The sequence below is a fragment of the Hemitrygon akajei genome, chromosome 8 (genome assembly GCF_048418815.1).
Source record: "Hemitrygon akajei chromosome 8, sHemAka1.3, whole genome shotgun sequence".
NCBI classification, from domain to species: Eukaryota; Metazoa; Chordata; class Chondrichthyes; order Myliobatiformes; family Dasyatidae; genus Hemitrygon; species Hemitrygon akajei.
In genome coordinates, this window is record NC_133131.1 from 907,422 (window position 1) to 934,673 (window position 27,252).

Genomic DNA, 27,252 nt, shown 5'->3' on the forward strand with positions numbered 1-27,252 from the left:
TTCAGTTCCCACCCCCACGCAATTCTAGTTTAAACTCTCCCCAAAAGAGGAGAGAACCTGGGACAACACTCAGACATTGACCCTTCAACTACCCCAGTGGACTTGCAGACCTGGGACACCGTCTCCAGTGGACAACACTCAGACATTGACCCTTCAACTACCCCAGTGGACTTGCAGACCTGGGACACCGTCTCCAGTGGACAACACTCAGACATTGACCCTTCAACTACCCCAGTGGACTTGCAGACCTGGGACACCGTCTCCAGTGGACAACACTCAGACAATGACCCTTCAACTACCCCAGTGGACTTGCAGACCTGGGACACCGTCTCCAGTGGACAACACTCAGACATTGACCCTTCAACTACCCCAGTGGACTTGCAGACCTGGGACACCGTCTCCAGTGGACAACACTCAGACAATGACCCTTCAACTACCCCAGTGGACTTGCAGACCTGGGACACCGTCTCCAGTGGACTCAGACATTAGACCTTTGACTACTCTCGGAGATTTTCAGGTCTGGGGTATCAGCCAATGTGCCTAGACTAACATACTTTCAATTGGCCCCTTGGGCCTTGATACGTGGCATCGACCACGGGACCAGCTGATCACCGAGAATCTGGCCTGGCCAGTGATGGGTCCCCAAGCTACATCAGCTCTTGGTGTGATCTCTTCAAGAGGGTCAGGAAGGGATGGTTCCCATCTAATACTTCTCACGATGGACATAGGCCGGCTGGACCACTGGGTGTTAGACAGAACAGTACAGGCCCTTCGGCCCACAAACTGCTGACCCTTTAACCTATCCCTCCCACATCACCTTTGATGTTTCTATCTAAGCATCTTTTAAGTGTATTTGCCTCTACACTGCTCCAGGCAGCACATTCCCCTCCAAAAAAATCCTCCCTCTGACTTTCCACCAGTCACCTTAGAATTATGCCCCCTGGTATCTGCCATTTCCACCCAGGAAAAAGTCTCTGACTGTCCACTCTATCTATGCCTCTTAACATCTTGTACACCTCTACCAAGTCACCTCTCATTCTCCTTTGCTCAGCAGAGAAAAGGCCTAGAAGTGGCAAGCCAGCCCCAGCCACAAATATAAGTTGGGTGGGAAAGGGCCCTTGACATGTTTATCCCTCGTTAGAATGACACAGCACAGAAATAGGCCCTTCAGCCCATCTCTGTACTGACTATCCCCTCAACAAGGATCACTGAATGATCTCACTAACCCAAGGAATGAGATCTTGCTATGCATAGAATAGCTGGAAGGCTTCCTACATTACAACAGTGGCCACACTGGCTGGAAAGTCGTCACCTCTGCTTTGGAAATGCTGATCCCAGATAAATCTGTCCCTTGGGATATACACCCAGAGGCCTCTTTATCAGGTACACCTGCTCGTTAAACCAAATATCTAAGCAGCCAATCAAGTGAGAACTACTCAATGCATAAAGCACGCAGACATGGTCAAGAGGTTCAGTTGTTGTTCAGGCCAAACATCAGAATGGGGAAGAATTGTGACCTAAGTGACTTTGACCATGGAATGAGTGTTGGTGCCAGATGGGGTGGTTTGAGTATCTCAGAAACTGCTGTTGTGTAGTTTTCATGCACAACAGTCTCTACAGTTTACAGAGAATGGTGCAAAAACAAAAAAAACAAACCAGCAGTTCTGTGGGTGAAAACACTTTGTTAAATAGAGAGGTCAGAGGGGAATGGCCAGGTGGCCAGACTGGTTCAAGCTGACCGGAAGGTGACAGTAACTTAGCCACATGCTACGACAGTGGTGGCAACACGTCAAACCTTGAAGTGGATGGGCTACAGCAGCAAAAGACCACGAACATACTCAGTGGCCACTTTATTAGGTCTAATGTTTACCTAATACACTGGCCACTGAGTGTATAATAGTCACAGCACACTACAGCACAGAAACAAGTCTTCTGGCCCATCTAGTCTGTGGCTAGTCCCAATTACCTACACCTGGACCACTGCCCTCCGTGTACCTATCTCAATTTCACTTTAATGTTGACATCGAGCTTAACTCCACCACTGCAGCTGGCAGCTCATTCCACACTCTCACCACCCTCTGAAGATATTCTCCCTCACATTCTCCTTAAACATTTCACCTTTCACCTTTAACCACGACCTCTAATTGTAGTCTCACCCAACCTCAGAGGAAGCACCTGCTTGCATTTACCCTATCTATACCCCTCCTTCATAATTGTGTATATCTCTACCAAGTGCTCTATTCAACCCTTACAAAGTCCCAGCAACATTCTTGTAAATTTTCTCTGCACTCTTTCAATCTTATTTACATTTTTCCTGTAGGTAGGTGACCAAAACTGCAGATAACACTTCAAATCAGGTCTCCCCAATGTTTTACACAATTCCAATAAAACATTCACACTCCTGTAATCAATACATTGATTGATGAAGGCCAAAAGCTTTCTTTAGAATCCTTTCAACCTGTGACGCCACTTTCAAGGGACTCTGGACCTGTTTTCCCAGATGCCTCTGTTCTGTTGTCCTGTGTTCTGATATCTTGTCCTCAGGATCAGTTGTCCCTCTTGTGCACGTAATAGTCCAGCTCTGCGCTGGTTTCCATTGGCAGTGTTTCATTGCATCAAGCTTTCCCCTGGAGAGACATGATCCTGTGAAACTGGATCCAACGATCTTTCAGCAGTGAGCGCTCTGTGTCGGCACAGGCAGGAAGCGGAACCTTGGTGTGTGTTAGAACTGGCCCATTGTTGTGCTCTTTTTCAATCTAACCCGTCCCTCCCACATATACATCCATTTTAATGTCACATGTACATCAAAAGATGCTGTGAAATGTGTGGTTTGCATCAATGACCAACACAGTCTGAGAATGAGCTGAGGGCAGCCCGCAAGTATCGCCATGCTTCTGTAGTTTGCCCACAAATTACTAACCCTCATCTGTATGTTTTTGGAATGTGGGAGGAAACCCTCGCGGTCACAGGGATAAAGTACAAACTCCTTACTGACAAAGACGTCCCTAATGACCTTGGACCCCCCACCCCCACCCCCCCCACGTTACAATCTCACCTGCTCCATGAAGTGGATAATCCCAGCAGCTTTGTGTAGAAGAACAGGGAAGACCTGGCTGGTTTTATGCTTCATACTTACTCCTCTATATAACAAAGAGTATAAAATATAACCTGTATGAGACCATTCGGCCTCTCGTGTTTGTCCTAGTTTCAGTACATCTGGGACTGAATTTTTATCTCAGCACCACTGTAAAGATTAATTTTTCCACATTTACATCAAAATATCGAAACACAGTGAAATGCATCGTTTGTATCAAAGACTAGCACAGTCTGGGGGTGGCCCACAATTGTTGCCACAGCATGTCCACAGTTTACTAACCATAACCCACACATTTTTGAACACAGGAGGAAACCCACGTGGTCATGTGGAGAGTGAACAAACTCCTTACAGACAGTGGTGGAAATCGGTGACCACTGCTGTTGTAAAGTGTTGACTGCTTCACTGTAACCTTGTTAATTCATACCGTTAGCATGTAAGAATGAATCTTCTCCGACCTTGAGAATACACGGTGACACAGCCTCCACTGTCCAGATTCTTGGCGAAGGCGACTCTCCTCAGTTCTGCCCTGAATGGCTGACCCAATATTCTGGGGCCAGGACCACTGCTTTGCACCAGAGCCAGGAACCGTCTACCTGCCACTGAACTGTTCTACGATTAAATAAGAAAATGGTGAGCTGCCTGGGACTATACTCAAAGTAACTTTATTATCAAAGAACAGATACGTCACCATTTAAACCTTGAGATTCCCCCTCTTGTGAGTAAACTCAACAAATCCAGTAATCATAGCAGAATCAATGAATGACCACAACCAACAGGGTGAACAAGCAGCGTGCAAAAGACAACAAGCTGGTCAAAAAAATGAAAGAAAGAAAAAAAATAATAATAACGAGCATTTGAACTCAATCTGATTACTTCCACAGGCACAAACATCATTCACCAAAACCTTGCTTTCAAATATAAACTCATAAAAGACACTATACCTTACTAAAAATACAAGCCTGATGTGGTTTTAGAGTCCGAGTCCTAGAAGTGATATTACAACTGATTTACCGCTGGGATAATCCGTAATAACAGTCCAGGTATAACACACAGGATAAACAAACAAGAACAACTTGATAGACATCGCCATTCCAAACACACACGACTTACCGAAATCAATGTGAAAAACATCAGAAATATGCTGAATTAAAGGAGGAAATTGAAAGACTTTGGAAGATGAACAGGATATACATTGTCCCAATAATAATATCTACAACTGGTATCATCCCAAAATCACTGCACAATAATGTTAAACAATTAGGCCTACACAGCAATATGTTTGTAGATCTCCAGAAAGCCTCAATACTAAACACCACTAGAATAGTCCGAAAGTTCCTAGCAATTGAGAAATGTGTTTTACTATGCCCACACCTCAGGATTTACCAGCACGAGCCGAGATAGATAGATAAATAAACAATTAAATAAGCAAGCAAGCAGTAAGTATGGAGAATCTGAGATGAAGAGTCCTTGAATCCACTCCATAGGTTGTGGGAACAGTTCCGTGTTGGACCATTGGAATTCCAAGAAATGAGAGGGGATCTTATTGAAACAAATCCAATTGTAATAGGGACAGGATAAGGTAGAGACAGGAATGTTGTTTCCACTGGTAGGTGAGACTAGAAACATTGAAACTAGAAACTTCGGCCTGCAATGTTGTGCTGACCTTGTAACCGACCCCAGAAGTTGCCTAGAATTTCCCTACTACATAGCCCTCTATTTTCCTAAGCTTCATGTACTTCAGAGTCTCTTAAAGGACCCTACTGTCTGCCTCTATCATCCTTGCTGGCAGCCAGCCACCCACCACTCTGCGTGAAAAGCCTCAGCTATCCTCCATGTCCCTTCAAACCATGTCCCTTGGTGTGAACATTTCCCTAAGATTCTGGAAGAATATATTTAGGTGGGAACTGAGGAGAAACTGCTTTTCCCATACACAGACAGACAGACACAAGGCTGGAGGAACTCAGCAGGTCGGGCAGCATCTACGGAAAGGAATAAACAGCCGCCGTTTCAGGCCGAGAGATTGCCGACTCTATGGAATTCTCTGCCCGGGGTGCAGTACAGGCTACCTCATGAAAGACCCAGATAGATAGATTTTTGCACAGCAGGAAAATTAAGGATTATGGGGAAAAGACAGGTGGCTGGAGCTGAGTCAGTTCAACCGAGATCTTATGGAATTGTGGAACAGGCTCGATGGGCCGAATGGCCGACTCCGGCTTCTATTTCTTAATGTTTTGTTCTTATAGCTTCATCTCAACTCCAGGAGGCTTAATCTCTCCCCAAAGAATCAATCAGCCAGCTCAGATCAACGTTTCACGTCATATCTGTCTAAAAATAAGGAAAGGGGTCATTTAAGACACGGGAGGTGAGGTTTTCTGAGGTTGTAAGTCTTTTTAAAGAGATAAAAAGATTTAAAAAGATTAGCTTTATTTACCATCTGTACGTGGAGACGCGAAATGTGTCGTTTGTACCAACGACCAGCACAGTCCGAGGATGTGCAGGGGGCAGCCCGCAAGTGTCAGCAATGGAGTTCGGGCTCTGCCCTCGCTGCAGTTTCCTGCCTCACTGGGTCTGTGAGAGGCTGAACGGCCCTGATTCGGGGAGCTTCATCTCAACTCCAGGAGGCTGAATCTCTCTCGCCCCCCTCTGCCGTGCGGAGGCGCTGCAGCCGGGTTGCAGGATTCGCTGCCGCATGCATGCACGGACAGCAGCCCTGCGGCAGCGGCAGCGGCAAGCCAAGCCAAGCCAAGCCAAGCCCGGAGCCTCTGAATGAGCGGCCGGCCGGGCGGGACTGACGGAGCCGGCAGCCGTGAATCCCGCAGCCCCCGCTGAGCATTCGGACACGTTTTGTGAATGGGAGCCCGCGTACGTGGGTAGCTGAACCGCTCCTCCCCAGCACCGGGGCAGTGCGGCGCTACGAGCTCCATACACTGGGGCCACTCCGGAGCGGAGCCCGGAATCCGGACCGGATCGGGGGGAGCGGAGCCTGGACCGGAATCGGATCTAAAGAGCGGAGCGCTGAACCTGAACCAGGCCGGGGGAGCAAAGCCCTCATACCAGAAAAAAACCCGACTGAGGGAAGCGGCGCCCAGAAGCCGGAGTCAAGGCAGAACCGGGGGGCGGAACCCGTAACTGACCTGAACAGGTGGAGCGGAGCGGAGCGGAGAGGAGAACCGAGGGCCCGGGCTGGATCTCAGCCCGGCACAACGGAGCGAGAGCGGCGGCGGGATCTCAGCTCCGGCCTGACACTGGGACATGAGCACCAGGACCCTGAAGAGCGGCGCCCAGGCACCAGAGGCGGTCGGCATGAAAGTGAAGCCGGCGCCGGAGGGGCTCCGGGTCACCACCGAGGAGGAGCTGCTGAAGAAAGAGCGCGTTACCCCAGAGGATGTTCTGGGGCTGCAGCGGGTCACACAGAGTGAGTGCTGGACGGAATGGGTGGGCTGAGGGGTACGGTACCGTGTGACACTGGGGTACGGTACCGGTGGCGACGGGTCTGTCACTGTATAATACCGGGGTACGGTACCGGTGGGGACGGGTCCGTCGCTGTGTGACACCGGGGTACGGTACCGGTGGGGACGGGTCTGTCACTGTATAACACCGGGGTACGGTACCGGTGGGGACGGGTCCATCGCTGTGTGACACCGGGGTACGGTACCGGTGGGTCCGTCGCTGTGTGACACCGGGATACGGTACCGGTGGGGACGGGTCTGTCACTGTATAATACCGGGATACGGTACCGGTGGGGACGGGTCCGTCGCTGTGTAACACCGGGGTACGGTACCGGTGGGGACGGGTCCGTCGCTGTGTGACACCGGGGTACGGTACCGGTGGGGACGGGTCTGTCGCTGTGTGACACCGGGGTACGGTACCGGTGGGTCCGTCACTGTGTGACACCGGGGTACGGTACCGGTGGGTCCGTCACTCTGTGACACCAGGGTTCGGTACCGGTGGGGACGGGTCTGTCGCTGTGTGACACCGGGGTACGGTACCGGTGGGGACGGGTCTGTCACTGTGTGACACCGGGGTACGGTACCGGTGGGGACGGATCCGTCACTGTGTGACACTGGGGTACGGTACCGGTGGGGACGGGTCTGTCACTGTGTAACACTGGGGTACGGTACCGGTGGGGACAGGTTGGTCACTGTGTAACACCGGGGTACGGTACCGGTGGGGACGGTTTCGTCACTGTGTGACACCGGGGTACGGTACCGGTGGGGACGGTTTCGTCACTGTATAACATCAGGGTACGGTACCAGTGGGGACGGGTCCGTCGCTGTGTAACACCGGGTTACGGTACCGGTGGGGACGGGTCTGTCACTGTGTAACACCGGGGTACGGTACCGGTGGGGACGGGTCTGTCACTGTACGACACCGGGGTACGGTACCGGTGGGGACGGGTCTGTCACTGTACGACACCGGGGTACGGTACCGGTGGGGATGGGTCTGTCACTGTACGACACCGGGGTACGGTACCGGTGGGGACGGGTCTGTCGCTGTGTGACACCGGGGTGCGGTACCGGTGGGGACGGGTCTGTCGCTGTGTGACACCGGGGTACGGTACCGGTGGGGACGGGTCTGTCACTGTGTGACACCGGGGTACGGTACCGGTGGGGACGGGTCTGTCACTGTGTGACACCGGGGTACGGTACCGGTGGGGACGGGTCTGTCACTGTGTGACACCGGGGTACGGTACCGGTGGGGACGGGTCTGTCGCTGAACAACACCGGGGTACGGTACCGGTGGGGACGGGTCAGTCACTGTGTAACACCGGGGTACGGTACCGGTGGGGACGGGTCTGTCACTGTATAACACCGGGGTACGGTACCGGTGGGGACGGGTCTGTCACTGTATAACACCGGGGTACGGTACCGGTGGGGACGGGTCTGTCGCTGTGTAACACCGGGGTACGGTACCGGTGGGGACGGGTCTGTCGCTGTACGACACCGGGGTACGGTACCGGTGGGGACGGGTCCGTCGCTGTGTAACACCGGGGTACGGTACCGGTGGGGACGGGTCCGTCACTGTGTAACACCGGGGTACGGTACCGGTAGGGACGGGTCCGTCGCTGTGTAACACCGGGGTACGGTACCGGTGGGGACGGGTCTGTCGCTGTGTAACACCGGGGTGCGGTACCGGTGGGGACGGGTCTGTCGCTGTGTGACACCGGGGTACGGTACCGGTGGGGATGGGTCTGTCACTGTACGACACCGGGGTACGGTACCGGTGGGGACGGGTCCGTCACTGTATAACACCGGGGTACGGTACCGCTGGGGATGGGTCCGTCACTGTATAACACCGGGATACGGTACCGGTGGGGACGGGTCTGTCGCTGTGTGACACCGGGGTACGGTACCGGTGGGGACGGGTCTGTCACTGTACGACACCGGGGTACGGTACCGGTGGGGACGGGTCTGTCGCTGTGTGACACCGGGGTACGGTACGGGTGGGGACGGGTCTGTCGCTGTGTGACACCGGGGTACGGTACGGGTGGGGACGGGACTGTCGCTGTGTGACACCGGGATACGGTACCGGTGGGGACGGATCCGACACTGTGTAACACTGGGGTACGGTACCGGTAGGGACGGGTCTGTCACTGTGTAACACTGGGGTGCGGTACCGGTGGGGACGGGTCTGTCACTGTACGACACCAGGGTACGGTACCAGTGGGGACGGGTCCGTCACTGTATAACACCGGGGTACGGTACCGGTGGGGATGGGTCTATCGCTGTGTAACACCGAGATACGGTACCGGTGGGGATGGGTCTGTCGCTGTGTAACACCGGGGTGCGGGTACCGGTGGGGACGTGTCTGTGTAACACCGGGATACGGTACCGGTGGGGATGGGTCTGACACTGTGTGACACCGGGGTACGGTACCGGTGGGGATGGGTCTGTCACTGTGTGACACTGGGGTACGGTACCGGTGGGGACGGGTCTGTCGCTGTGTGACACCGGGGTACGGCACCGGTGGGGACGGATCCGTCACTGTATAACACCGGGGTACAGTACCGGTGGGGACGGGTCCGTCGCTGTGTGACACCGGGGTACGGTACCGGTGGGGACGGGTCTGTCACTGTACGACACCGGGGTACGGTACCGGTGGGGATGGGTCTGTCACTGTACGACACCGGGGTACGGTACCGGTGGGGACGGGTCTGTCACTGTACGACACCGGGGTACGGTACCGGTGGGGATGGGTCTGTCACTGTACGACACCGGGGTACGGTACCGGTGGGGACGGGTCTGTCACTGTACGACACCGGGGTACGGTACCGGTGGGGATGGGTCTGTCACTGTGTGACACCGGGGTACGGTACCGGTGGGGACGGGTCTGTCACTGTACGACACCGGGGTACGGTACCGGTGGGGACGGGTCTGTCACTGTACGACACCGGGGTACGGTACCGGTGGGGATGGGTCTGTCACTGTACGACACCGGGGTACGGTACCGGTGGGGACGGGTCTGTCACTGTACGACACCGGGGTACGGTACCGGTGGGGACGGGTCTGTCACTGTACGACACAGGGGTACGGTACCAGTGGGGACGGGTCTGTCACTGTGTAACACCGCGGTACGGTACCGGTGGGGACGGGTCTGTCGCTGTGTGACACCGGGGTACGGTACCGGTGGGGATGGGTCTGTCGCTGTGTGACACCGGGGTACGGTACCGGTGGGGATGGGTCTGTCACTGTACGACACCGGGGTACGGTACCGGTGGGGACGGGTCTGTCACTGTATAACACCGGGGTACGGTACCGCTGGGGACGGGTCCGTCACTGTATAACACCGGGATACGGTACTGGTGGGGACGGGTCTGTCGCTGTGTGACACCGGGGTACGGTACCGGTGGGGACGGGTCTGTCACTGTACGACACCGGGGTACGGTACCGGTGGGGACGGGTCTGTCGCTGTGTGACACCGGAGTACGGTACGGGTGGGGACGGGTCTGTCGCTGTGTGACACCGGGGTACGGTACGGGTGGGGACGGGTCTGTCGCTGTATAACACCGGGGTACGGTACGGGTGGGGACGGGTCTGTCACTGTGTGACACCGGGGTACGGTACGGGTGGGGACGGGTCCGACACTGTGTAACACCGGGGTACGGTACCGGTAGGGACGGGTCTGTCACTGTGTAACACCGGGGTACGGTACCGGTAGGGACGGGTTTGTCACTGTGTAACACCGGGGTACGGTACCGGTGGGGACGGGTCTGTCACTGTACGACACCGGGGTACGGTACCGGTGGGGACGGGTCCGTCACTGTATAACACCGGGGTACGGTACCGGTGGGGATGGGTCTATCGCTGTGTAACACCGAGATACGGTACCGGTGGGGATGGGTCTGTCGCTGTGTAACACCGGGGTGCGGTACCGGTGGGGATGTGTCTGTGTAACACCGGGATACGGTACCGGTGGGGATGTGTCTGTGTAACACCGGGGTACGGTACCGGTGGGGATGGGTCTGTCACTGTGTGACACCGCGGTACGGCACCGGTGGGGACGGGTCGGTCACTGTGTGACACCGGGGTACGGTACTGGTGGGGATGGGTCTGTCACTGTGTGACACCGGGGTACGGTACCGGTGGGGACGAGTCCGTCACTGTATAACACTGGGGTAGAGTACCTCCATTTGCCCAGGACAATACGATGTCAGAAATCTTGTTGATGTAAATTGCTGTTAAAATTGTTTTCTGAAACTAGCGGGTTTGTCTGAATGTATGCAAGTGGTGGGGGGCTTGTTTTGGGCTGTATTGCTTTGTGTCCCCAGGGTGAGGGCAGTGACACTAGGGTTTGGCCAGCAAGGTTGATTGATCTTTGTCTCCCTGTCCACCCCCTCCCTCCAGGGTATCTCTGTGCCCCTGAGGACAACATTTACAACATTGATTTCACCAGGTTTAAGATTCGAGACATGGAGTCCGGCGCTGTGCTCTTCGAGATCACCAAACCTCCGGCCTCAGGTGGGTCTTTGCTGTTCCCCACCTGCTGGAGGAATGGCCATCGTCACGCCTCAGTGGCCAGCCACCCCTCCCTGAAGGGGCTTGACTGAGTGGGGGGGTGTGGGCAGAAGCTGAGGACGGGACAACGATCCGTAAGGCAGAGTGGGATTCTGTCCAAGGCCGTCCTCTCTCCAGAAACGATCTCAGCCACTGAAAGCTGAGAGTCCCGTGGGAAATTCATGCCGATTCCCTCATCCAAACAGGGGACTGTCTCCCGGGACCCCAGTCACACTGAGGTGCTGAGTACAGGGGTTGGGAAGTTGTGTAAGACATTGGTGGGGCTGAGTTTGGAGTATCGTGTGCAGTTCCGGTCGCCTACAGGATGGGAATTTGAGAAAGTAAAGATGGAATATAAAAATATGCCAGCCAATAATATTACAGAGAATACCAAAAGTTTGTTCAGATACATAAAGTGCTAAAGAGAGGCGAGAGTGGATATCATACCACTGGAAAATGATGCTGGAGAGGTAGTAAAGGGGAACAATGAAATGGCGGATGAACTGAATAAGTATTTTGCATCAGTCTTCACTGTGGAAGACACTAGCGGTATGGTGGAAGTTCCAACTGTCAGGGGTCAAGAAGTGTGTGAAGTTACCATAACTACAAAGAAGGTCTGAAGGTAGATAAGCCACCTGGACCAGATGGTGGTTCTGAAAGAGGTGGCTGAAGAGACCGTGGAGGCATTAGTACTGATCTTTCAAGAATCATTAGATTCTGGAATGATTCTGGAGTTTGGAAAATTACAAATGTCACTTTTCTTTTCAAGAAGGAAGAGAGGCAGAAGAAAGGAAACTATAGGCCAGTTAGTCTGACCCCAGTGGATGGAAAGATGTTGGAATTGTTTGTTAAGTGTGAGGTTTCGGGGCACTTGGAGGCACATGATAAAATAGGCCAAAGTCAGCATGGTTTCCTCAAGGGAAAATCTTGCCTGACTGATCTGTTGGAATTCTCTGAAGATATAACAAGCTGGATAGATAAAGGATAATTAGTTGATGTTATGCACTTGGATTTTCAGAAGGTCTTTGACAAGATGCCATACATGGGGCTACTTAACAAGCTACAAGCCCATGGTGTTGCCGGCTAGGGCATTAGTTGACTGATAAGAGGCAAAGAGTGGAAACAATTTCCGGGTTGGCTGCCGGTGACTAGTGGTGTTCCACAGGGGTCTGTGTTGGCACTGCTTCTGTTTACATTATATGTTAATGATTTAGATGATGGAATTGATGGCTTTGTTGTGAAGTTTGCATACGATATGAAGATAGGTGGAGGTGCAGGTAGTTTTGAGGAAGTAGAGAGGCCACAGAAGGACTTAGACACATCAGGAAAATGAGCAAAGAACTGGAAGATGGAATACAGTGTCAGGAAGCATACGGTCATGCAATTTGGTAAAAGAAATAAAAGGGTTGACTATTTTCTAAATGGAGGGAAAATACAAAAATCTGAGGTGTAGAGGGACTTGAGAATCCTTGTGCAGGATTCCCTAAAACTTAATTTGCAGGTTGAGTGGGTGGTGAGGAAGGCAAATGCAATGTTAGCGTTCGTTTCCAGGTGACTGGAATATAAAAGCAAGGTTGTCATGTTGAAACTTTATAAGGCTCCGGTGGGGCCTCACTTGGAGTATTGAGAGCAGTTTTGGGCCCCGTATCTTGGAAAGGATGTGCTGAAACTGGAGAGGGTTCAGAGGAGGTTCGTGAAAATGATTCCAGGATTGAATGGCTTGTCACAGGAAGAGCATTTGTTGGCTCAGAAAAATGGGCAGAGCCCTAACTGAAACCTAATGGTGAAAGGCCTCGATAGAGTGGATGTGGAGAGGATGTTTCCTACAGTGGGGGAGTCTAGGACCAGAGGACACAGATAGAGTGGATGTGGAGAGGATGTTTCCTATAGTGGGGGAGTCTAGGACCAGAGGACACAGATAGAGTGGATGTGGAGAGAATGTTTCCTATAGTGGGGAGTCCGGGACCAGAGGACACAGATAGAGTGGATGTGGAGAGGATGTTTCCTATAGTGGGGGAGTCTAGGACCAGAGGCCACAGATAGAGTGGATGTGGAGAGGATGTTTCCTATAGTGGGGGAGTCTAGGACCAGAGGACACAGATAGAGTGGATGTGGAGAGGATGTTTCCTATAGTGGGGGAGTCTAGGACCAGAGGACACAGACAGAGTGGGTGTGGAGAGGATGTTTCCTATAGTGGGGGAGTCTAGGACCAGAGGACACAGATAGAGTGGATGTGGAGAGGATGTTTCCTATAGTGAGGGAGTCCAGGACCAGAGGACACAGATAGAGTGGATGTGGAGAGGATGTTTCCTATAGTGGGGGAGTCTAGGACCAGAGGCCACAGATAGAGTGGATGTGGAGAGGATGTTTCCTATAGTGGGGGAGTCTAGGACCAGAGGACACAGATAGAGTGGATGTGGAGAGGATGTTTCCTATAGTGGGGGAGTCTAGGACCAGAGGACACAGATAGAGTGGATGTGGAGAGGATGTTTCCTATAGTGGGGGAGTCTAGGACCAGAGGACACAGATAGAGTGGATGTGGAGAGGATGTTTCCTATAGTGGGGGAGTCTAGGACCAGAGGACACAGATAGAGTGGATGTGGAGACGATGTTTCCTATAGTGGGGGAGTCTAGGACCAGAGGACACAGATAGAGTGGATGTGGAGAGGATGTTTCCTATAGTGGGGGAGTCTAGGACCAGAGGACACAGATAGAGTGGATGTGGAGAGGATGTTTCCTATAGTGGGGGAGTCTAGGACCAGAGGACACAGATAGAGTGGATGTGGAGACGATGTTTCCTATAGTGGGGGAGTCTAGGACCAGAGGACACAGATAGAGTGGATGTGTAGAGGATGTTTCCTATAGTGGGGGAGTCTAGGACCAGAGGACACAGATAGAGTGGATGTGTAGAGGATGTTTCCTATAGTGGGGGAGTCTAGGACCAGAGGACACAGATAGAGTGGGTGTGTAGAGGATGTTTCCTATAGTGGGGGAGTCTAGGACCAGAGGACACAGCCTCAGAATAGAGGGATGTCTTTTTAGAATGGAGGTGAGGAGGGGTTTTTTTTTAGCCAGAGAATCTGTGGAATTCGTTGCTACAGACAGCTGTTTAGGCCAGGTCTTCATGTATATTTAAGGCAGTATATTACAGGCTAGAGCATTGCCTGACTGCTAAGAGGCAAAGAGTGAAAATAATATTTATGTATATTTGGTAGATTCTTGATTGGTCAGGGTATGGAGGGATACGGGGAGAAGACAGGAGACTGGGGCTGTGAGGAAAAATAGATCAGCCACGATGAAATGTAGGGCAGACTCGATGGGCCAAATGGCCTCATTTCGCTCCTATATCTAATGGTATTCTAGTCTTATGGAAAGATATCAATAAGATTGAATGAGTACAGAGAAAATTTACAAGGCTGTTGCTAGAACTGAGGGGTCCTCTGTTATAGAGACAGGTTGAATAGGTTTGGACTTCATTCCCCAGAGTGTAGGAGAATAGATGGATACAAAATTATGAGTATAGATATGGTAAATACAATCAGGCTTTTTCCACTGAGTTTGGGTGAGACTTGAACCATAGGTCATGGGTTAAGGGTGAAAGGTGAAAAGGTGAACATGAGGGGAAACTTCTTCACTCAGAGGGTGGTGAGTGTGGAACGAGCTGCCAGTAGAAGTGGTGGATGTGGGGTTGATTTCAACATTTAGCAGAAGTCTGGATAGTACGTAGATGGGAGGGGTATGCTCCAGATGCAGGTTGATGGGACTAGGCAGTTTAAAACTTCGGCATGGACTAGATGGGCCAAAGGGCCTGTTTCTCACTGTGGTAAGTTTTTATTAAATCTCTGCTCTTGCATCTAAAATTTCTGCCCTCTAAGTCTTGATTTCTCCTACCCCAGGACAGGACTGAATACATTCACCCTATCCCTGTTTTATCAGGTCATCTCTCAGTCTCCTAAATTCTAAGGAATAAAGTCACAGCCTGTCCAACCTCTTAGGTTCCCAATTCCATGGCAAAGTTTCTGTGACTCTTTCCCCAGTTACCCTGGAGAAGGTGGTGGTGAGATGGCTTCTCGAACCTCTGGGGTCCTTGAGGAGAGGGTACATTCACAGTGCTGTTAGGGAGGGAGTTTCAGGATTCTGACCCAGCGACGGTGAAAGAACACGGATATATTTCCAAGTCAAGATGGTACGTGTGTGATTTGGTGGGAATGTCCAGGAGGTGGTGATCCCTGTGGCTCCATCTTCCAGCTGCTAGAGGTGTTGGGTTGGAAGATGCACACTGTGTGTCCTGTGGGTATTGCTTTTGGAATCGTTTATTATTGTCATGTACAGTATGAGCCGTGTCGTATGATCCGGGTGATTACCGTCTTTCCATAGCCATGATTGATCTTGCAAATTTTTTGATATAAGTGGTTTGCCATTGCCTTCTTCTGGCAATGGTGTCCCCAGCCATTATCAATACTCTTCAGAGATTGTCTGCCGGGTGTCAGTGGTCACATAATCAGGACTTGTGATCTGCACCGGCTGCTCATACCATCCACCACCTTCTCTCATGCATCACCTGCTCCCACGTGACCCTGAACAGGGGTGGAGGGGCTAAGCAGGTGCTACACCTTGCTCAGGAGTGACCTGCAGGCTAGCGGACGGAACGAGTGCCTTACACCTCCGTTTGGTAGAGACATATCTCCACTCCGTCACCCAACTCATTACCCAGTGCGTTGAGGCAGAACAAGATAAAGCAATAACAATGCAGATGAAAGTGTAACAGCGACAGAGAGAGTGCAGTGCAGGGAGACAGTAAGGTGCAAGATCATGACGTCAAAAATCCATCTTATCGTACCCTTATCGTCCTAGTTTTTAGTAGTCTTATAAATTGTCTTTGAGCCTGGGAGGGGGGAGAAGAGGGAATGTCCAGGGTGGGAGGGGTCTTTGATTATGCTGGCCACTTAGAGGTGCAGATAGAGTCCATAGAGGGGAGGCTGAGTTGTCCACAAATCCGAGTTTCTAACAATCCCGTGGAAGGTGCCACCTGCTGCCACTGTGTGTCGGTGGGAGTGGGTGAACTGTGCGGTGTGGGCTGGATATCAGGGGACCTGCACAGGGGCCACTGCGGTCAGCTGGGGGAGTCATCAGCCGTTTCAGGACTGGCCGCACAGCTTGCTGACCCCGTGCTGTGGTCTGTTGCAGAGCGAGGCCCTGCTGACCGGAAGGAGGCTGAAGGCAATGCGGGACGGTTTGTGCGCTACCAGTTCACGCCAGCCTTTCTGCGGCTGCGACAGGTCGGAGCAACGTGAGTCTGGACTGACCCTACCCCTCAACTCCCTCCTAACAACCCCAGAGTGTTGGGGCCAAATCCCCTGAGACTCCCCCCCACCCCACCCCACTCTGAGCGAACAGGACATGGGCTGACCAAACAGGAATGGGTGAGGCAATTGGCGAAAACTGGGAGGGCCCACAGTGACGTGGGTGGGCAGCAGGGAGAGTGGGAGACGGGACCTGCGGGGAGAGAGGGAGACGGGAACTGCGGGGAGAGTGGGAGACGGGAACTGCGGGGAGAGTGGGAGACGGGACCTGCGGGGAGAGAGGGAGACGGGAACTGCGGGGAGAGAGGGCGGCGGGAACTGCGGGGAGAGAGGGAGACGGGAACTGCGGGGAGAGAGGGAGACGGGAACTGCGGGGAGAGAGGGCGGCGGGAACTGCGGGGAGAGAGGGAGACGGGAACTGCGGGGAGAGAGGGAGACGGGAACTGCGGGGAGAGAGGGCGGCGGGAACTGCGGGGAGAGAGGGAGACGGGAACTGCGGGGAGAGAGGGCGGCGGGAACTGCGGGGAGAGAGGGCGGCGGGAACTGCGGGGAGAGAGGGAGACGGGAACTGCGGGGAGAGAGGGAGACGGGAACTGCGGGGAGAGAGGGCGGCGGAAACTGCGGGGAGAGAGGGAGACGGGAACTGCGGGGAGAGAGGGAGACGGGAACTGCGGGGAGAGAGGGCGGCGGAAACTGCGGGGAGAGAGGGAGACGGGAACTGCGGGGAGAGAGGGCGGCGGGAACTGCGGGGACAGAGGGAGCGGGGAACTGCGCGGAGAGAGGGCGGCGGGAACTGCGGGGAGAGAGGGAGACGGGAACTGCGCGGAGAGAGGGAGACGGGAACTGCGGGGAGAGAGGGAGACGGGAACTGCGCGGAGAGAGGGCGGCGGGAACTGCGGGGAGAGAGGGAGACGGGAACTGCGGGGAGAGAGGGAGACGGGAACTGCGGGGAGAGAGGGAGACGGGAACTGCGCGGAGAGAGGGCGGCGGGAACTGCGGGGAGAGAGGGAGACGGGAACCGCGGGGAGAGAGGGAGACGGGAACTGCAGGGAGAGATGGAGACGGGAACTGCGCGGAGAGAGGGCGGCGGGAACTGCGGGGAGAGAGGGAGACGGGAACCGCGGGGAGAGAGGGAGACGGGAACTGCGGGGAGAGAGGGAGCGGGGAACTGCGGGGAGAGAGGGAGACGGTAGGAGTTGCAGGGGCTGGGTACCAGATGAGTTCTGAGGGCTGAAACTGTCCGGGGGAGATCATAATACGGTATTAGAGCAGTATTAGAACTCGGTCCAACCCGTCTGCTCCGCCATTCCATCATGGCTGATTTATTGCCCCTCTCAACCTCATTCTCCGGCCTTCTCCCCGTAACCTTCGATGGCCTGGCTAACCATGAACCCTATCAACCTTTGCCTTAAGTATATCCAATGACTTTGCCCCCACAGTCATCTGTGGTTTGAATTCCAGAGATTCACCACCCTCTGGCTAAAGAAATTCCTCCTCATCTCTGTTCTAAATGGACATCACTCTATTCTGAGGCTGTGTCGTCTGATCCTAGACTCTCCCACTGTAGGAAACATCCTCTCCACATCCACTCTATCTGTGTCCTCTGGTCCTAGACTCCCCCACTATAGGAAGCATCCTCTCCACACCCACTCTATCTATGTCCTCTGGTCCTAGACTCCCCCACTATAGGAAACATCCTCTCCACATCCACTCTATCTGTGTCCTCTGGTCCTAGACTCTCCCACTGTAGGAAACATCCTCTCCACATCCACTCTATCTGTGTCCTCTGGTCCTAGACTCCCCCACTATAGGAAACGTCCTCTCCACATCCACTCTATCTGTGTCCTCTGGTCCTAGACTCCCCCACTATAGGAAACATCCTCTCCACATCCACTCTATCTGTGTCCTCTGGTCCTAGACTCTCCCACTGTAGGAAACATCCTCTCCACATCCACTCTATCTGTGTCCTCTGGTCCTAGACTCCCCCACTATAGGAAACGTCCTCTCCACATCCACTCTATCTGTGTCCTCTGGTCCTAGACTCCCCCACTATAGGAAACATCCTCTCCACATCCACTCTATCTGTGTCCTCTGGTCCTAGACTCCCCCACTATAGGAAACATCCTCTCCACATCCACTCTATCTGTGTCCTCTGGTCCTAGACTCCCCCACTATAGGAAACATCCTCTCCACATCCACTCTATCTGTGCCCTCTGGTCCTAGACTCCCCCACTATAGGAAACATCCTCTCCACATCCACTCTATCTGTGTCCTCTGGTCCTAGACTCCCCCACTATAGGAATCATCCTCTCCACATTCACTCTATCTGTGTCCTCTGGTCCTAGACTCCCCCACTGTAGGAAACATCCTCTCCACATCCACTCTGTCTGTGTCCTCTGGTCCTAGACTCCCTCACTATAGGAAACATCCTCTCCACATCCACTCTATCTGTGTCCTCTGGTCCTGGACTCCCCCACTATAGGAAACATCCCCTCCACATCCACTCTATCTGTGTCCTCTGGTCCTAGACTTCCTCACTATAAGAAACATCGTCTCCACATCCACTCTATCTGTGCCCTCTGGTCCTAGACTCCCTCACTATAGGAAACATCCTCTCCACATCCACTCTATCTGTGTCCTCTGGTCCTAGACTCCCCCACTATAGGAAACATCCTCTCCACATCCACTCTATCTGTGTCCTCTGGTCCTAGACTCCCCCACTATAGGAAACATCCTCTCCACACCCACTCTATCTCGGCCTTTCAATATTCGATAGGTTTCAGTAAGATCTCCTTCATTCTTCTGAACTACAGCAAATACAAGCCCAGAGCCATCAAACGCTCCTCGTACATTAACCCTTTCATTCGCAGAATCATTCTTCTGAACCTCCTCTGGAACTTCTCCAATGCATTAGATATTTTTCTCAGATAATAGGCCCAAAACTGCTCACAATACCTCAAGTGTGATCTGACCGGTGACTTATAATGCCTCAACATTACATCCTTACTTTTATATTCTAGTCCTTTCGAAATAAATGCTAACATTGCATTTGCCTTGCTCACTGCTGAATCAACCTGCACGTTGACCATTACCGTGTTCCGCACAAGGAGTCCCAAGTCCTTTGCGCCCCTGATTTTTTAATTTGAGGGTGGGGTGGGGGGGAGCGTGTAAATCATGGAGGTTCAGTGTGGGAGGTCACAGATGGGGTCAGGGATAGAATGGCAGGAGGAAGAACTGGACATTTGGACCACTTCTGTGGCTGTGAGGGGACATCCTACACTGATGGCTTTATTCTGTTTAATTAGAGACAGGTCCTTCTGGCCTAAGGTGCCTGCGCTGTCCGATTACACCCACCTGGCCAATTAACCTACCAACCTGAACAACTTTGTGCTGTGGGAGGAAACTGGAGCACCCAGAGGTCACGGGGAGAACGTACATGCTCCTTACGGACAGGATTTGAACCTGGGTTGCTGGCATTGACTGTGTTCCTGTGGCCAGCAGGGGATGTCACCCACACTCTTTAACCTAGCCTTGTAGAGAGAGCAGCCCCCTCCCCTAGCCTGGGATTCTGCCGATGCTGGAAATCCACAGCAACACACACAAAATGCTGGAGGAACTCAGCCGGTCGGGCAGCATCTGTGGAGAGGAATAAACAGTCGACATTTTGGGCCGAGACATTTCATCAGAATCAGGAGGCCCTGATGGAGGATCTCGGCCTGAAACGTTGACTGTTTATCCCTCTCCACAGATGCTGCCCGACCAGCATTTTGTGTGTGTTTCTGTGGGATCCTGAGCTTTCCCTGGGGGAGGGGCCCAGGACAGTCGGGAGGTGGGTGCTGGTGTGAGAACATTCAGCCTAGTGACTCTGCCTCCTCTTCTTGCCAGGGTGGAGTTTACTGTGGGTGAGAAACCGATGAAAAACTTCCGAATGATTGAGAGACATTATTTCCAGGACCGGCTGCTCAAGAGCTTCGACTTTGAATTTGGTTTCTGTATACCCTGCAGCAGGAACACCTGCGAGCACATCTACGACTTCCCCCCGCTCTCCGAGGAGCTGAGTGAGTCCTTCCGAGGGTTACCCCCACCCCCTCTCCGAGGAGCTGAGTGAGTAGATCCCCCCCCCCCGCTCTCCGGGGAGCTGAGTGAGTAGATCCTCCCCCCCCCCGCTCTCCGGGGAGCTGAGTGAGTACAGCCAAGGGGTTACACACCACTCCGTCACCTCCCACCCGGGGCACACGACATCACTGAACCCTTCAGTCTGTTCAATCTGTACATTTGCCACGACACCTCCCCTCCTGTTATGGGATGTGTGGAACCTGGCTTGTCCAAGCCGAGCCATTAGCCTCCTGAGCTGCTCTTTGAGCCACATCATTTCAAGCCTTTCTGATCTGTTTTTATTTAGGGATTCTGTGGAGCAGGCCCTTCGGCCCATCGAGCCTGACTGCCCAGCAACACTCGATTTAATCCTGGCCTAATCACAGGACAATTTACAATGACCAATTAACCTACTAACGGGTGTGCCTTTGGACTGTGGGAGGGAACCAGAGCACCCAGAGGAAACCCATAGGTCATGGACAGAACATGCAAACTCCTCACAGACAGCGCCGGAATTGACCTCTGAACTTTGACACTGTGAACTAGCCACTACACTGCAGGGGTGCCCCTTCCATGTACCTGTCCACCAAAATATCTTCCAAGTCAATTTATTATCAAGTTACACATACGTCACCATATACCACAATCAGCTTCAGTTTCTCGCAGGCATTCACAGGAAAGTAAAGAACTGGAATGGAATTTATGAAAAACTAGACACAAATTTTAAACACTGCAGTTGTACCCATCTCTACCACTTCTTCTGGCAGCCTGTTCCAAACACCCACCAATCTCTGCGTGGAAAACATAGTCCTTCGGGACCCCTTAAATCTCTCAAAGATTACCGAGTAAAGGTTAGCTTTACTTGTCACTCATACATCCAGTGAAACACGATGCTTGTGTCAACGACAAACGCAGTCCGAGGATGAGCTGGGGGCAGCCCGCAGGAGTTACCACACTTCCGGCACCAACACAGCATGTCCACAACCTGTACGTCTTTAAAATGCGGGAGGAAACCGGAGCACCCACAGGAAGCCCACGTGGTCACGGGGAGAACGTGCAAACTCCTCACAGGCAGCTGAAGGAAGTGAATCCTTCTCACTGATCCCTGGCACTGCACATTACCGCGCCGCTCTCCGCTCACAGCCTCTGCAACTTTCGCTACTCACCCTAAACGTGCGCCCTCTAGTTTTGGACTGCCCTAGCCTGGCACAACGACTGTCCACCCGCCTCACCTGTGCCCCTGTCACGTTAGACACCGCTGGTGCAGAGAATTCCCAAGATATTCCACAACACTGGAGTTTGATTCCTGTTCCCAACATTCCAGAAGTCCCATAACCATTCCAGGCAGCTGAACCTTTTCAGTGCCTTGGAAGTGAGTGTGGGTGAGGCCTGTCCAGGAAAAGGGAGTTCATGACCCTCTGTGACCATTTTCAAATCTGTGGTGTGTGTTGCAGTTTGGAGAGCCCCCCCCCCCACACACACACACAGACTCAATGGGGTGAATTGCCTCCTGTTTCTCGGCGGGCAGTTTCCGCGGCTCTCAGACTGTCTAAACGTGGCTCTCCTTTCTGCCCGCAGTCCGCGAGATGGTGGCACAGCCGTACCAGACCCGCTCGGACAGCTTCTACTTTGTCGAGAACCAGCTGGTGATGCACAACAAAGCTGACTATTCGTACGGGAACGGCCCCTGAGGACAGGGGGACCCGGCCCCTGAGGTCAGTGTGGAGGCTTTTGGGTGCCGGACCTCACCCCCCACTCCGCCTCCTGCGCTCGGGGATCGGACCGGGAGCCGCTCTGTTATCTGGTGGTTGGTGGCTGACATCTGCAGGATGCAGGGGCTCCTGATGAAGGGTCTCGGCACAAAACGTCGACTGTTTACCCCTCTCCATAGATGCTGTCTGACCGCCGAGTTCCTCCAGCATTTTGTGTGTGTTACTCCGAGATTCTCCCGGCACTGGTCTGAGACTCAGTCCCTGGGCACAGAATCTTCCAGAAGCACTTCTAGGACCTGCACCACTCTCACAAATGGATGTGTCCTCCCATCGACCTCCGCTCCTTCATCGTGGACACAGTTACCTCCTCCCCCACCCCAACATCTGGGACACACACTCCCCTCGCTCCCCACTCCCCACCATCCGCTCACATTCTCTCCTCGTCCTCCCCACCTCTGGGACGTGCCTCCCCCACCCCAACATCTGGGACACACACTCCCCTCGCTCCCCACTCCCCACCATCCGCTCACATTCTCTCCTCGTCCTCCCCACCTCTGGGACGTGCCTCCCCTCATCCCCACATCTGGAACACACACTCCCCTCGCTCCCCACTCCCCACCATCCGCTCACATTCTCTCCTCGTCCTCCCCACCTCTGGGACGTGCCTCCCCCACCCCAACATCTGGAACACACACTCCCCTCGCTCCCCACTCCCCACCATCCGCTCACATTCTCTCCTCGTCCTCCCCACCTCTGGGACGTGCCTCCCCTCATCCCCACCTCTGGAACACACACTCCCCTCGCTCCCCACTCCCCACCATCCGCTCACATTCTCTCCTCGTCCTCCCCACCTCTGGGACGTGCCTCCCCTCATCCCCACCTCTGGAACACACACTCCCCTCGCTCCCCACTCCCCACCATCCGCTCACATTCTCTCCTCGTCCTCCCCACCTCTGGGACGTGCCTCCCCTCATCCCCACCTCTGGAACACACACTCCCCTCGCTCCCCACTCCCCACCATCCGCTCACATTCTCTCCTCGTCCTCCCCACCTCTGGGACGTGCCTCCCCTCATCCCCACATCTGGAACACACACTCCCCTCGCTCCCCACTCCCCACCATCCGCTCACATTCTCTCCTCGTCCTCCCCACCTCTGGGACGTGCCTCCCCTCATCCCCACCTCTGGAACACACACTCCCCTCGCTCCCCACTCCCCACCATCCGCTCACATTCTCTCCTCGTCCTCCCCACCTCTGGGACGTGCCTCCCCTCATCCCCACCTCTGGAACACACACTCCCCTCGCTCCCCACTCCCCACCATCCGCTCACATTCTCTCCTCGTCCTCCCCACCTCTGGGACGTGCCTCCCCTCTTCCCCACCTCTGGAACACACACTCCCCTCGCTCCCCACTCCCCACCATCCGCTCACATTCTCTCCTCGTCCTCCCCACCTCTGGGACGTGCCTCCCCTCATCCCCACCTCTGGAAGGCAGCGGCTGTGTCCTGGGGCTAGTGATTCTTTCGGCCATCGGGGCCCAGATGTGTCAGTTCTGAAACATCTGGATTAGCTCCCTGTTGCCCGTCCCCGCCATGCCCTGCTCCCTGCTCAGGGACTCCAACACGACACACGGTCTCGCTGCTGGTCATGAGGTGTGAACACGGGGAGGCGGCTGGAAACTTACCCTTTACAGTCCCACCCGGGCTTCCCGCTTCTCACAGAACGGTACAGGCCCTTCAGCCCACGATATTGTGCTAACCCTTCCCTCCCTCAAAGCCTCCAGTTCTCCCTCATCCAAATGCCCCCAGTGTCTCTGGCTCGACCGCCACCCCAGCAGAGTGGCATTCCTCAAACTCACCACTCTCCACCTACGACATCACCCTCCAATCTTCTTCAGATTATCTAGTTCACGTTCAGTTTATTGTCACACAACCGTGCACGTGTGTACCACCAAACGAGACAAAGTCCCTCTGAACCAACACAGTACACGTAACTCACACAACCGTGCACGTGTGTACCACCAAACGAGACAAAGTCCCTCTGAACCAACACAGTACACGTAACTCACACAACCGTGCACGTGTGTACCACCAAACGAGACAAAGTCCCTCTGAACCAACACAGTACACGTAACTCACACAACCGTGCACGTGTGTACCACCAAACGAGACAAAGTCCCTCTGAACCAACACAGTACACGTAACTCACACAACCGTGCACGTGTGTACCACCAAACGAGACAAAGTCCCTCTGAACCAACACAGTACACGTAACTCACACAACCGTGCACGTGTGTACCACCAAACGAGACAAAGTCCCTCTGAACCAACACAGTACACATAACTCACACAACCGTGTACGTGAAGTGATATTAACACTAGAATTTTATTTACATAGCGTGGAGTCAGCCTTCAGCTGAGCTGCATCAGTAAACCCAACCCTGATTAACCCTAACGTGACCACAGGACAACTTACAAGGACCAGTTAACCATCCATTATGTCTTTGGACTGTGGGAGGAAACCGAGGCTCCCAGGGAAACCCACATGTTCAATGGGGGAGGATGTACAGAGACTCTTTAAAAACGGCGCTGGAACGGAACTCCCCGAGCTGTAATAACCTCACACTAATTGCTACGCTACAGACAGACAGACAGACAGACGTACTTTATTGATCCCGAGGGAAACTGGTTAATTAAATAACAAGGTGTATTTACGACACGTTAAAAAGTAAACAGCATAACGCCACTGGTGCCTCATTTGCGATGAGACCTGGGTGGTGACGGGGTTCAGTCGTCTCACGGTTTGGGGGAGGAAGCTGTTTCCATCCTAATGGGCCTTGTCCTAATGCCACAGTACCTCCGCCCCTCACTTCATCCATACCCTTGAGGCCCCTGTGGTTAGTCGGGCTCCGAGGCGTGCAGTGTGTGTGGTAAAGGTTTAGCACTGCCTCCCTCCCGTCCCAGTGGCCTGAATCATGGCAGGCTCAGCTAACTTTCACCTTCCAGGTTTTGGGATAACCTGGGACAGTGAAATCCAACTTGCCTCCTTCCTGCAGTCTATGATTCCCTGTGTCCGTCTCTCCTGGAGAACCACTGGCTCTACCCTGACCACCCCCTTCAGAAGTCCCTTTCGTGTGCCTGTCCATATTGCCCCTTGTGATACAGCACAGGAGGCATTTGTCTGTATTTGGCTCAGACCCAGTTCTCTCCCTGAATGTGTCCCCGTGTGTTTAAATGCTCTATCTGCCCCTGCCCCCCATTTCCTCACTACCCTGTTGCCCCATGACTCCCCCCATTTCCCCACTACCCTCTGTTGCCCCATGGCCCCCCATTTCCTCACTACCCTGTTGCCCCATGGCCCCCCATTTCCCCACTACCCTGTTGCCCCATGACTCCCCCATTTCCCCACTACCCTCTGTTGCCCCCTGGCTCCCCTCTGCCATCCCAGCCAAGTCATCCTGTTTGTTCAGTCACTCTCCCATTTTGGAGAGATTCTGGTTCAGGGCAACATTACAGACTGTTTATCGTTATTCTCCCCCATTTCATTTCGGGATACCGGTGGAACTGGCCTAGCCGCACCGCCTATCCAACACTAGCCTAATCACGGGACTACTCACAACGTGGAGGGGACCCACACAGTCACTGGGAGAAGGTACAAACTCCTTACAGCCTGCGCCGGAATTGAACCCCGAACTCGAGCTGTAACAGTGTCACGCTAACCGCTCTGTTACCAGTTCTCAGCCCACAAGTAGCCTCACACCGGCCCACACTTCTCAACGCTGCGATCCGGAGCTCAGGGGCAGTGGGCTGGGTGAGGCGGATCGCCGTGAATCAGCTGCGCACTTCTCCGTTTTTAAATCGCTGAGAGCCTCGCGATTCGCCCGGTGAACATGCTGGGCTCTCGGGGGTCAGCTGGTTGGGAGGAAGCTGAAACGAGAGGGCGGTTTAGTTTACCTGTTGCTAACCCAGTATGCGACTGGGTCCGGGGAGTGATCCTTTCATGGGACAGGGCTGCTTCTGAACTGTAAACGTGGAGGAAAAGAGAGAGGGAGGGAAGACGAGCACGGTGCAGGCTCCGCAGTCCCCTCCTCAGTCACGGTGTACGGGGACTCCGGTGCGGTGAGCAGGTTGTGTCGAGGACGCGGACGGTGTTTGTGTAATTATACAAATAAAGATTGCGCAGTGTTCACGTTGAGCCGTGATTCCTTTGCTCGCTCGCCGCCGCCGCCTCTGACCGTCCCGTATCCACCAGTGTCGCATCCCGCGGCGAGAAGAAAAGTTTAAACGTAGCAGCGGACACAGAACTCACCCGGACGCCGATCGATGGGTCGACAGAGGTTCGAACAACTGCGCATTCACCGTGACAATCTCACACAGTGAGATTCATGATGGCTTAATGATACTTCCGTACACAGGAGTAGGGGAGAATGATATTGTTGTTACTCTAGATCCGATACAGCACAAAAATAAGATAAGAAAACAACATTATTTAAAAAAACACAATAAATGTAAATACATAAGATAGTTTATATCCAGAGATTGATTGTATGTCCATAAAGTGACGCCAGGCACAGGAGTGTCTGTACATAAGGTGACTGACAGGAAATGTTAAAGGAGTGGTGACTGGGGGTGTGGAGGGGTGGGTGAGTGGGTGACTGGGGGTGTGGAGGGGTGGGTGAGTGGGTGGAGGTGTTGATCAGCCTCACTGCTTGGGAAAAGTAACAGTTTTTGAGTCTGGTGGTCCTGACGTGGATTCTACATAGCTTCCTCCCTGATGGGTGTGGGACAAGCAGCGCACTGGGTGGGTGGGATCTTTCCTGATGTTACTGGCCCTTTTCCAGCACCTTTCTGTATGTAGGTGGGTAGTGGTTGACCAGTTTTGACTACCTGCATTCCTGTCTGCCACGGTGCAATCTCTGAGCCGCATCGCTCGCTGATGGTCGTGCACCGTTCAGGTACAGACACGCGTACTGAAACAGCCCCTCTCACACTGACCCAGCGGGATCACCGAGAGGGGCGATGGCGCCGAACAACTGTGGAAAAGGCATTGATAG

General features: G+C 53.6%; 1 protein-coding gene across 3 annotated transcripts; it reads left to right on the plus strand.

Annotated features, from left to right (window-relative positions):
• The first annotated feature begins 5,761 nt into the window (after window positions 1–5,761).
• Window positions 5,762–26,385, plus strand: LOC140731535 (protein unc-119 homolog A-like). Of its 3 annotated transcripts, none has more exons than XM_073053004.1 (5): window positions 5,778–6,512; window positions 10,942–11,055; window positions 16,279–16,381; window positions 20,280–20,498; window positions 22,068–26,385. In XM_073053004.1, exons 1-5 carry the CDS (start codon window positions 6,350–6,352, stop codon window positions 22,153–22,155), a joined length of 687 nt encoding a protein of 228 aa, XP_072909105.1. In that variant the 5' UTR covers window positions 5,778–6,349; the 3' UTR covers window positions 22,156–26,385. The 3 variants fall into 3 exon arrangements, with proteins under 3 accessions (XP_072909107.1, XP_072909105.1, XP_072909106.1); XM_073053005.1 differs by having other exon boundaries at window positions 5,798–6,512; window positions 20,280–20,452; XM_073053006.1 differs by lacking the exon at window positions 10,942–11,055 and having other exon boundaries at window positions 5,762–6,512.
• The last annotated feature ends 867 nt before the right edge of the window (window positions 26,386–27,252 follow it).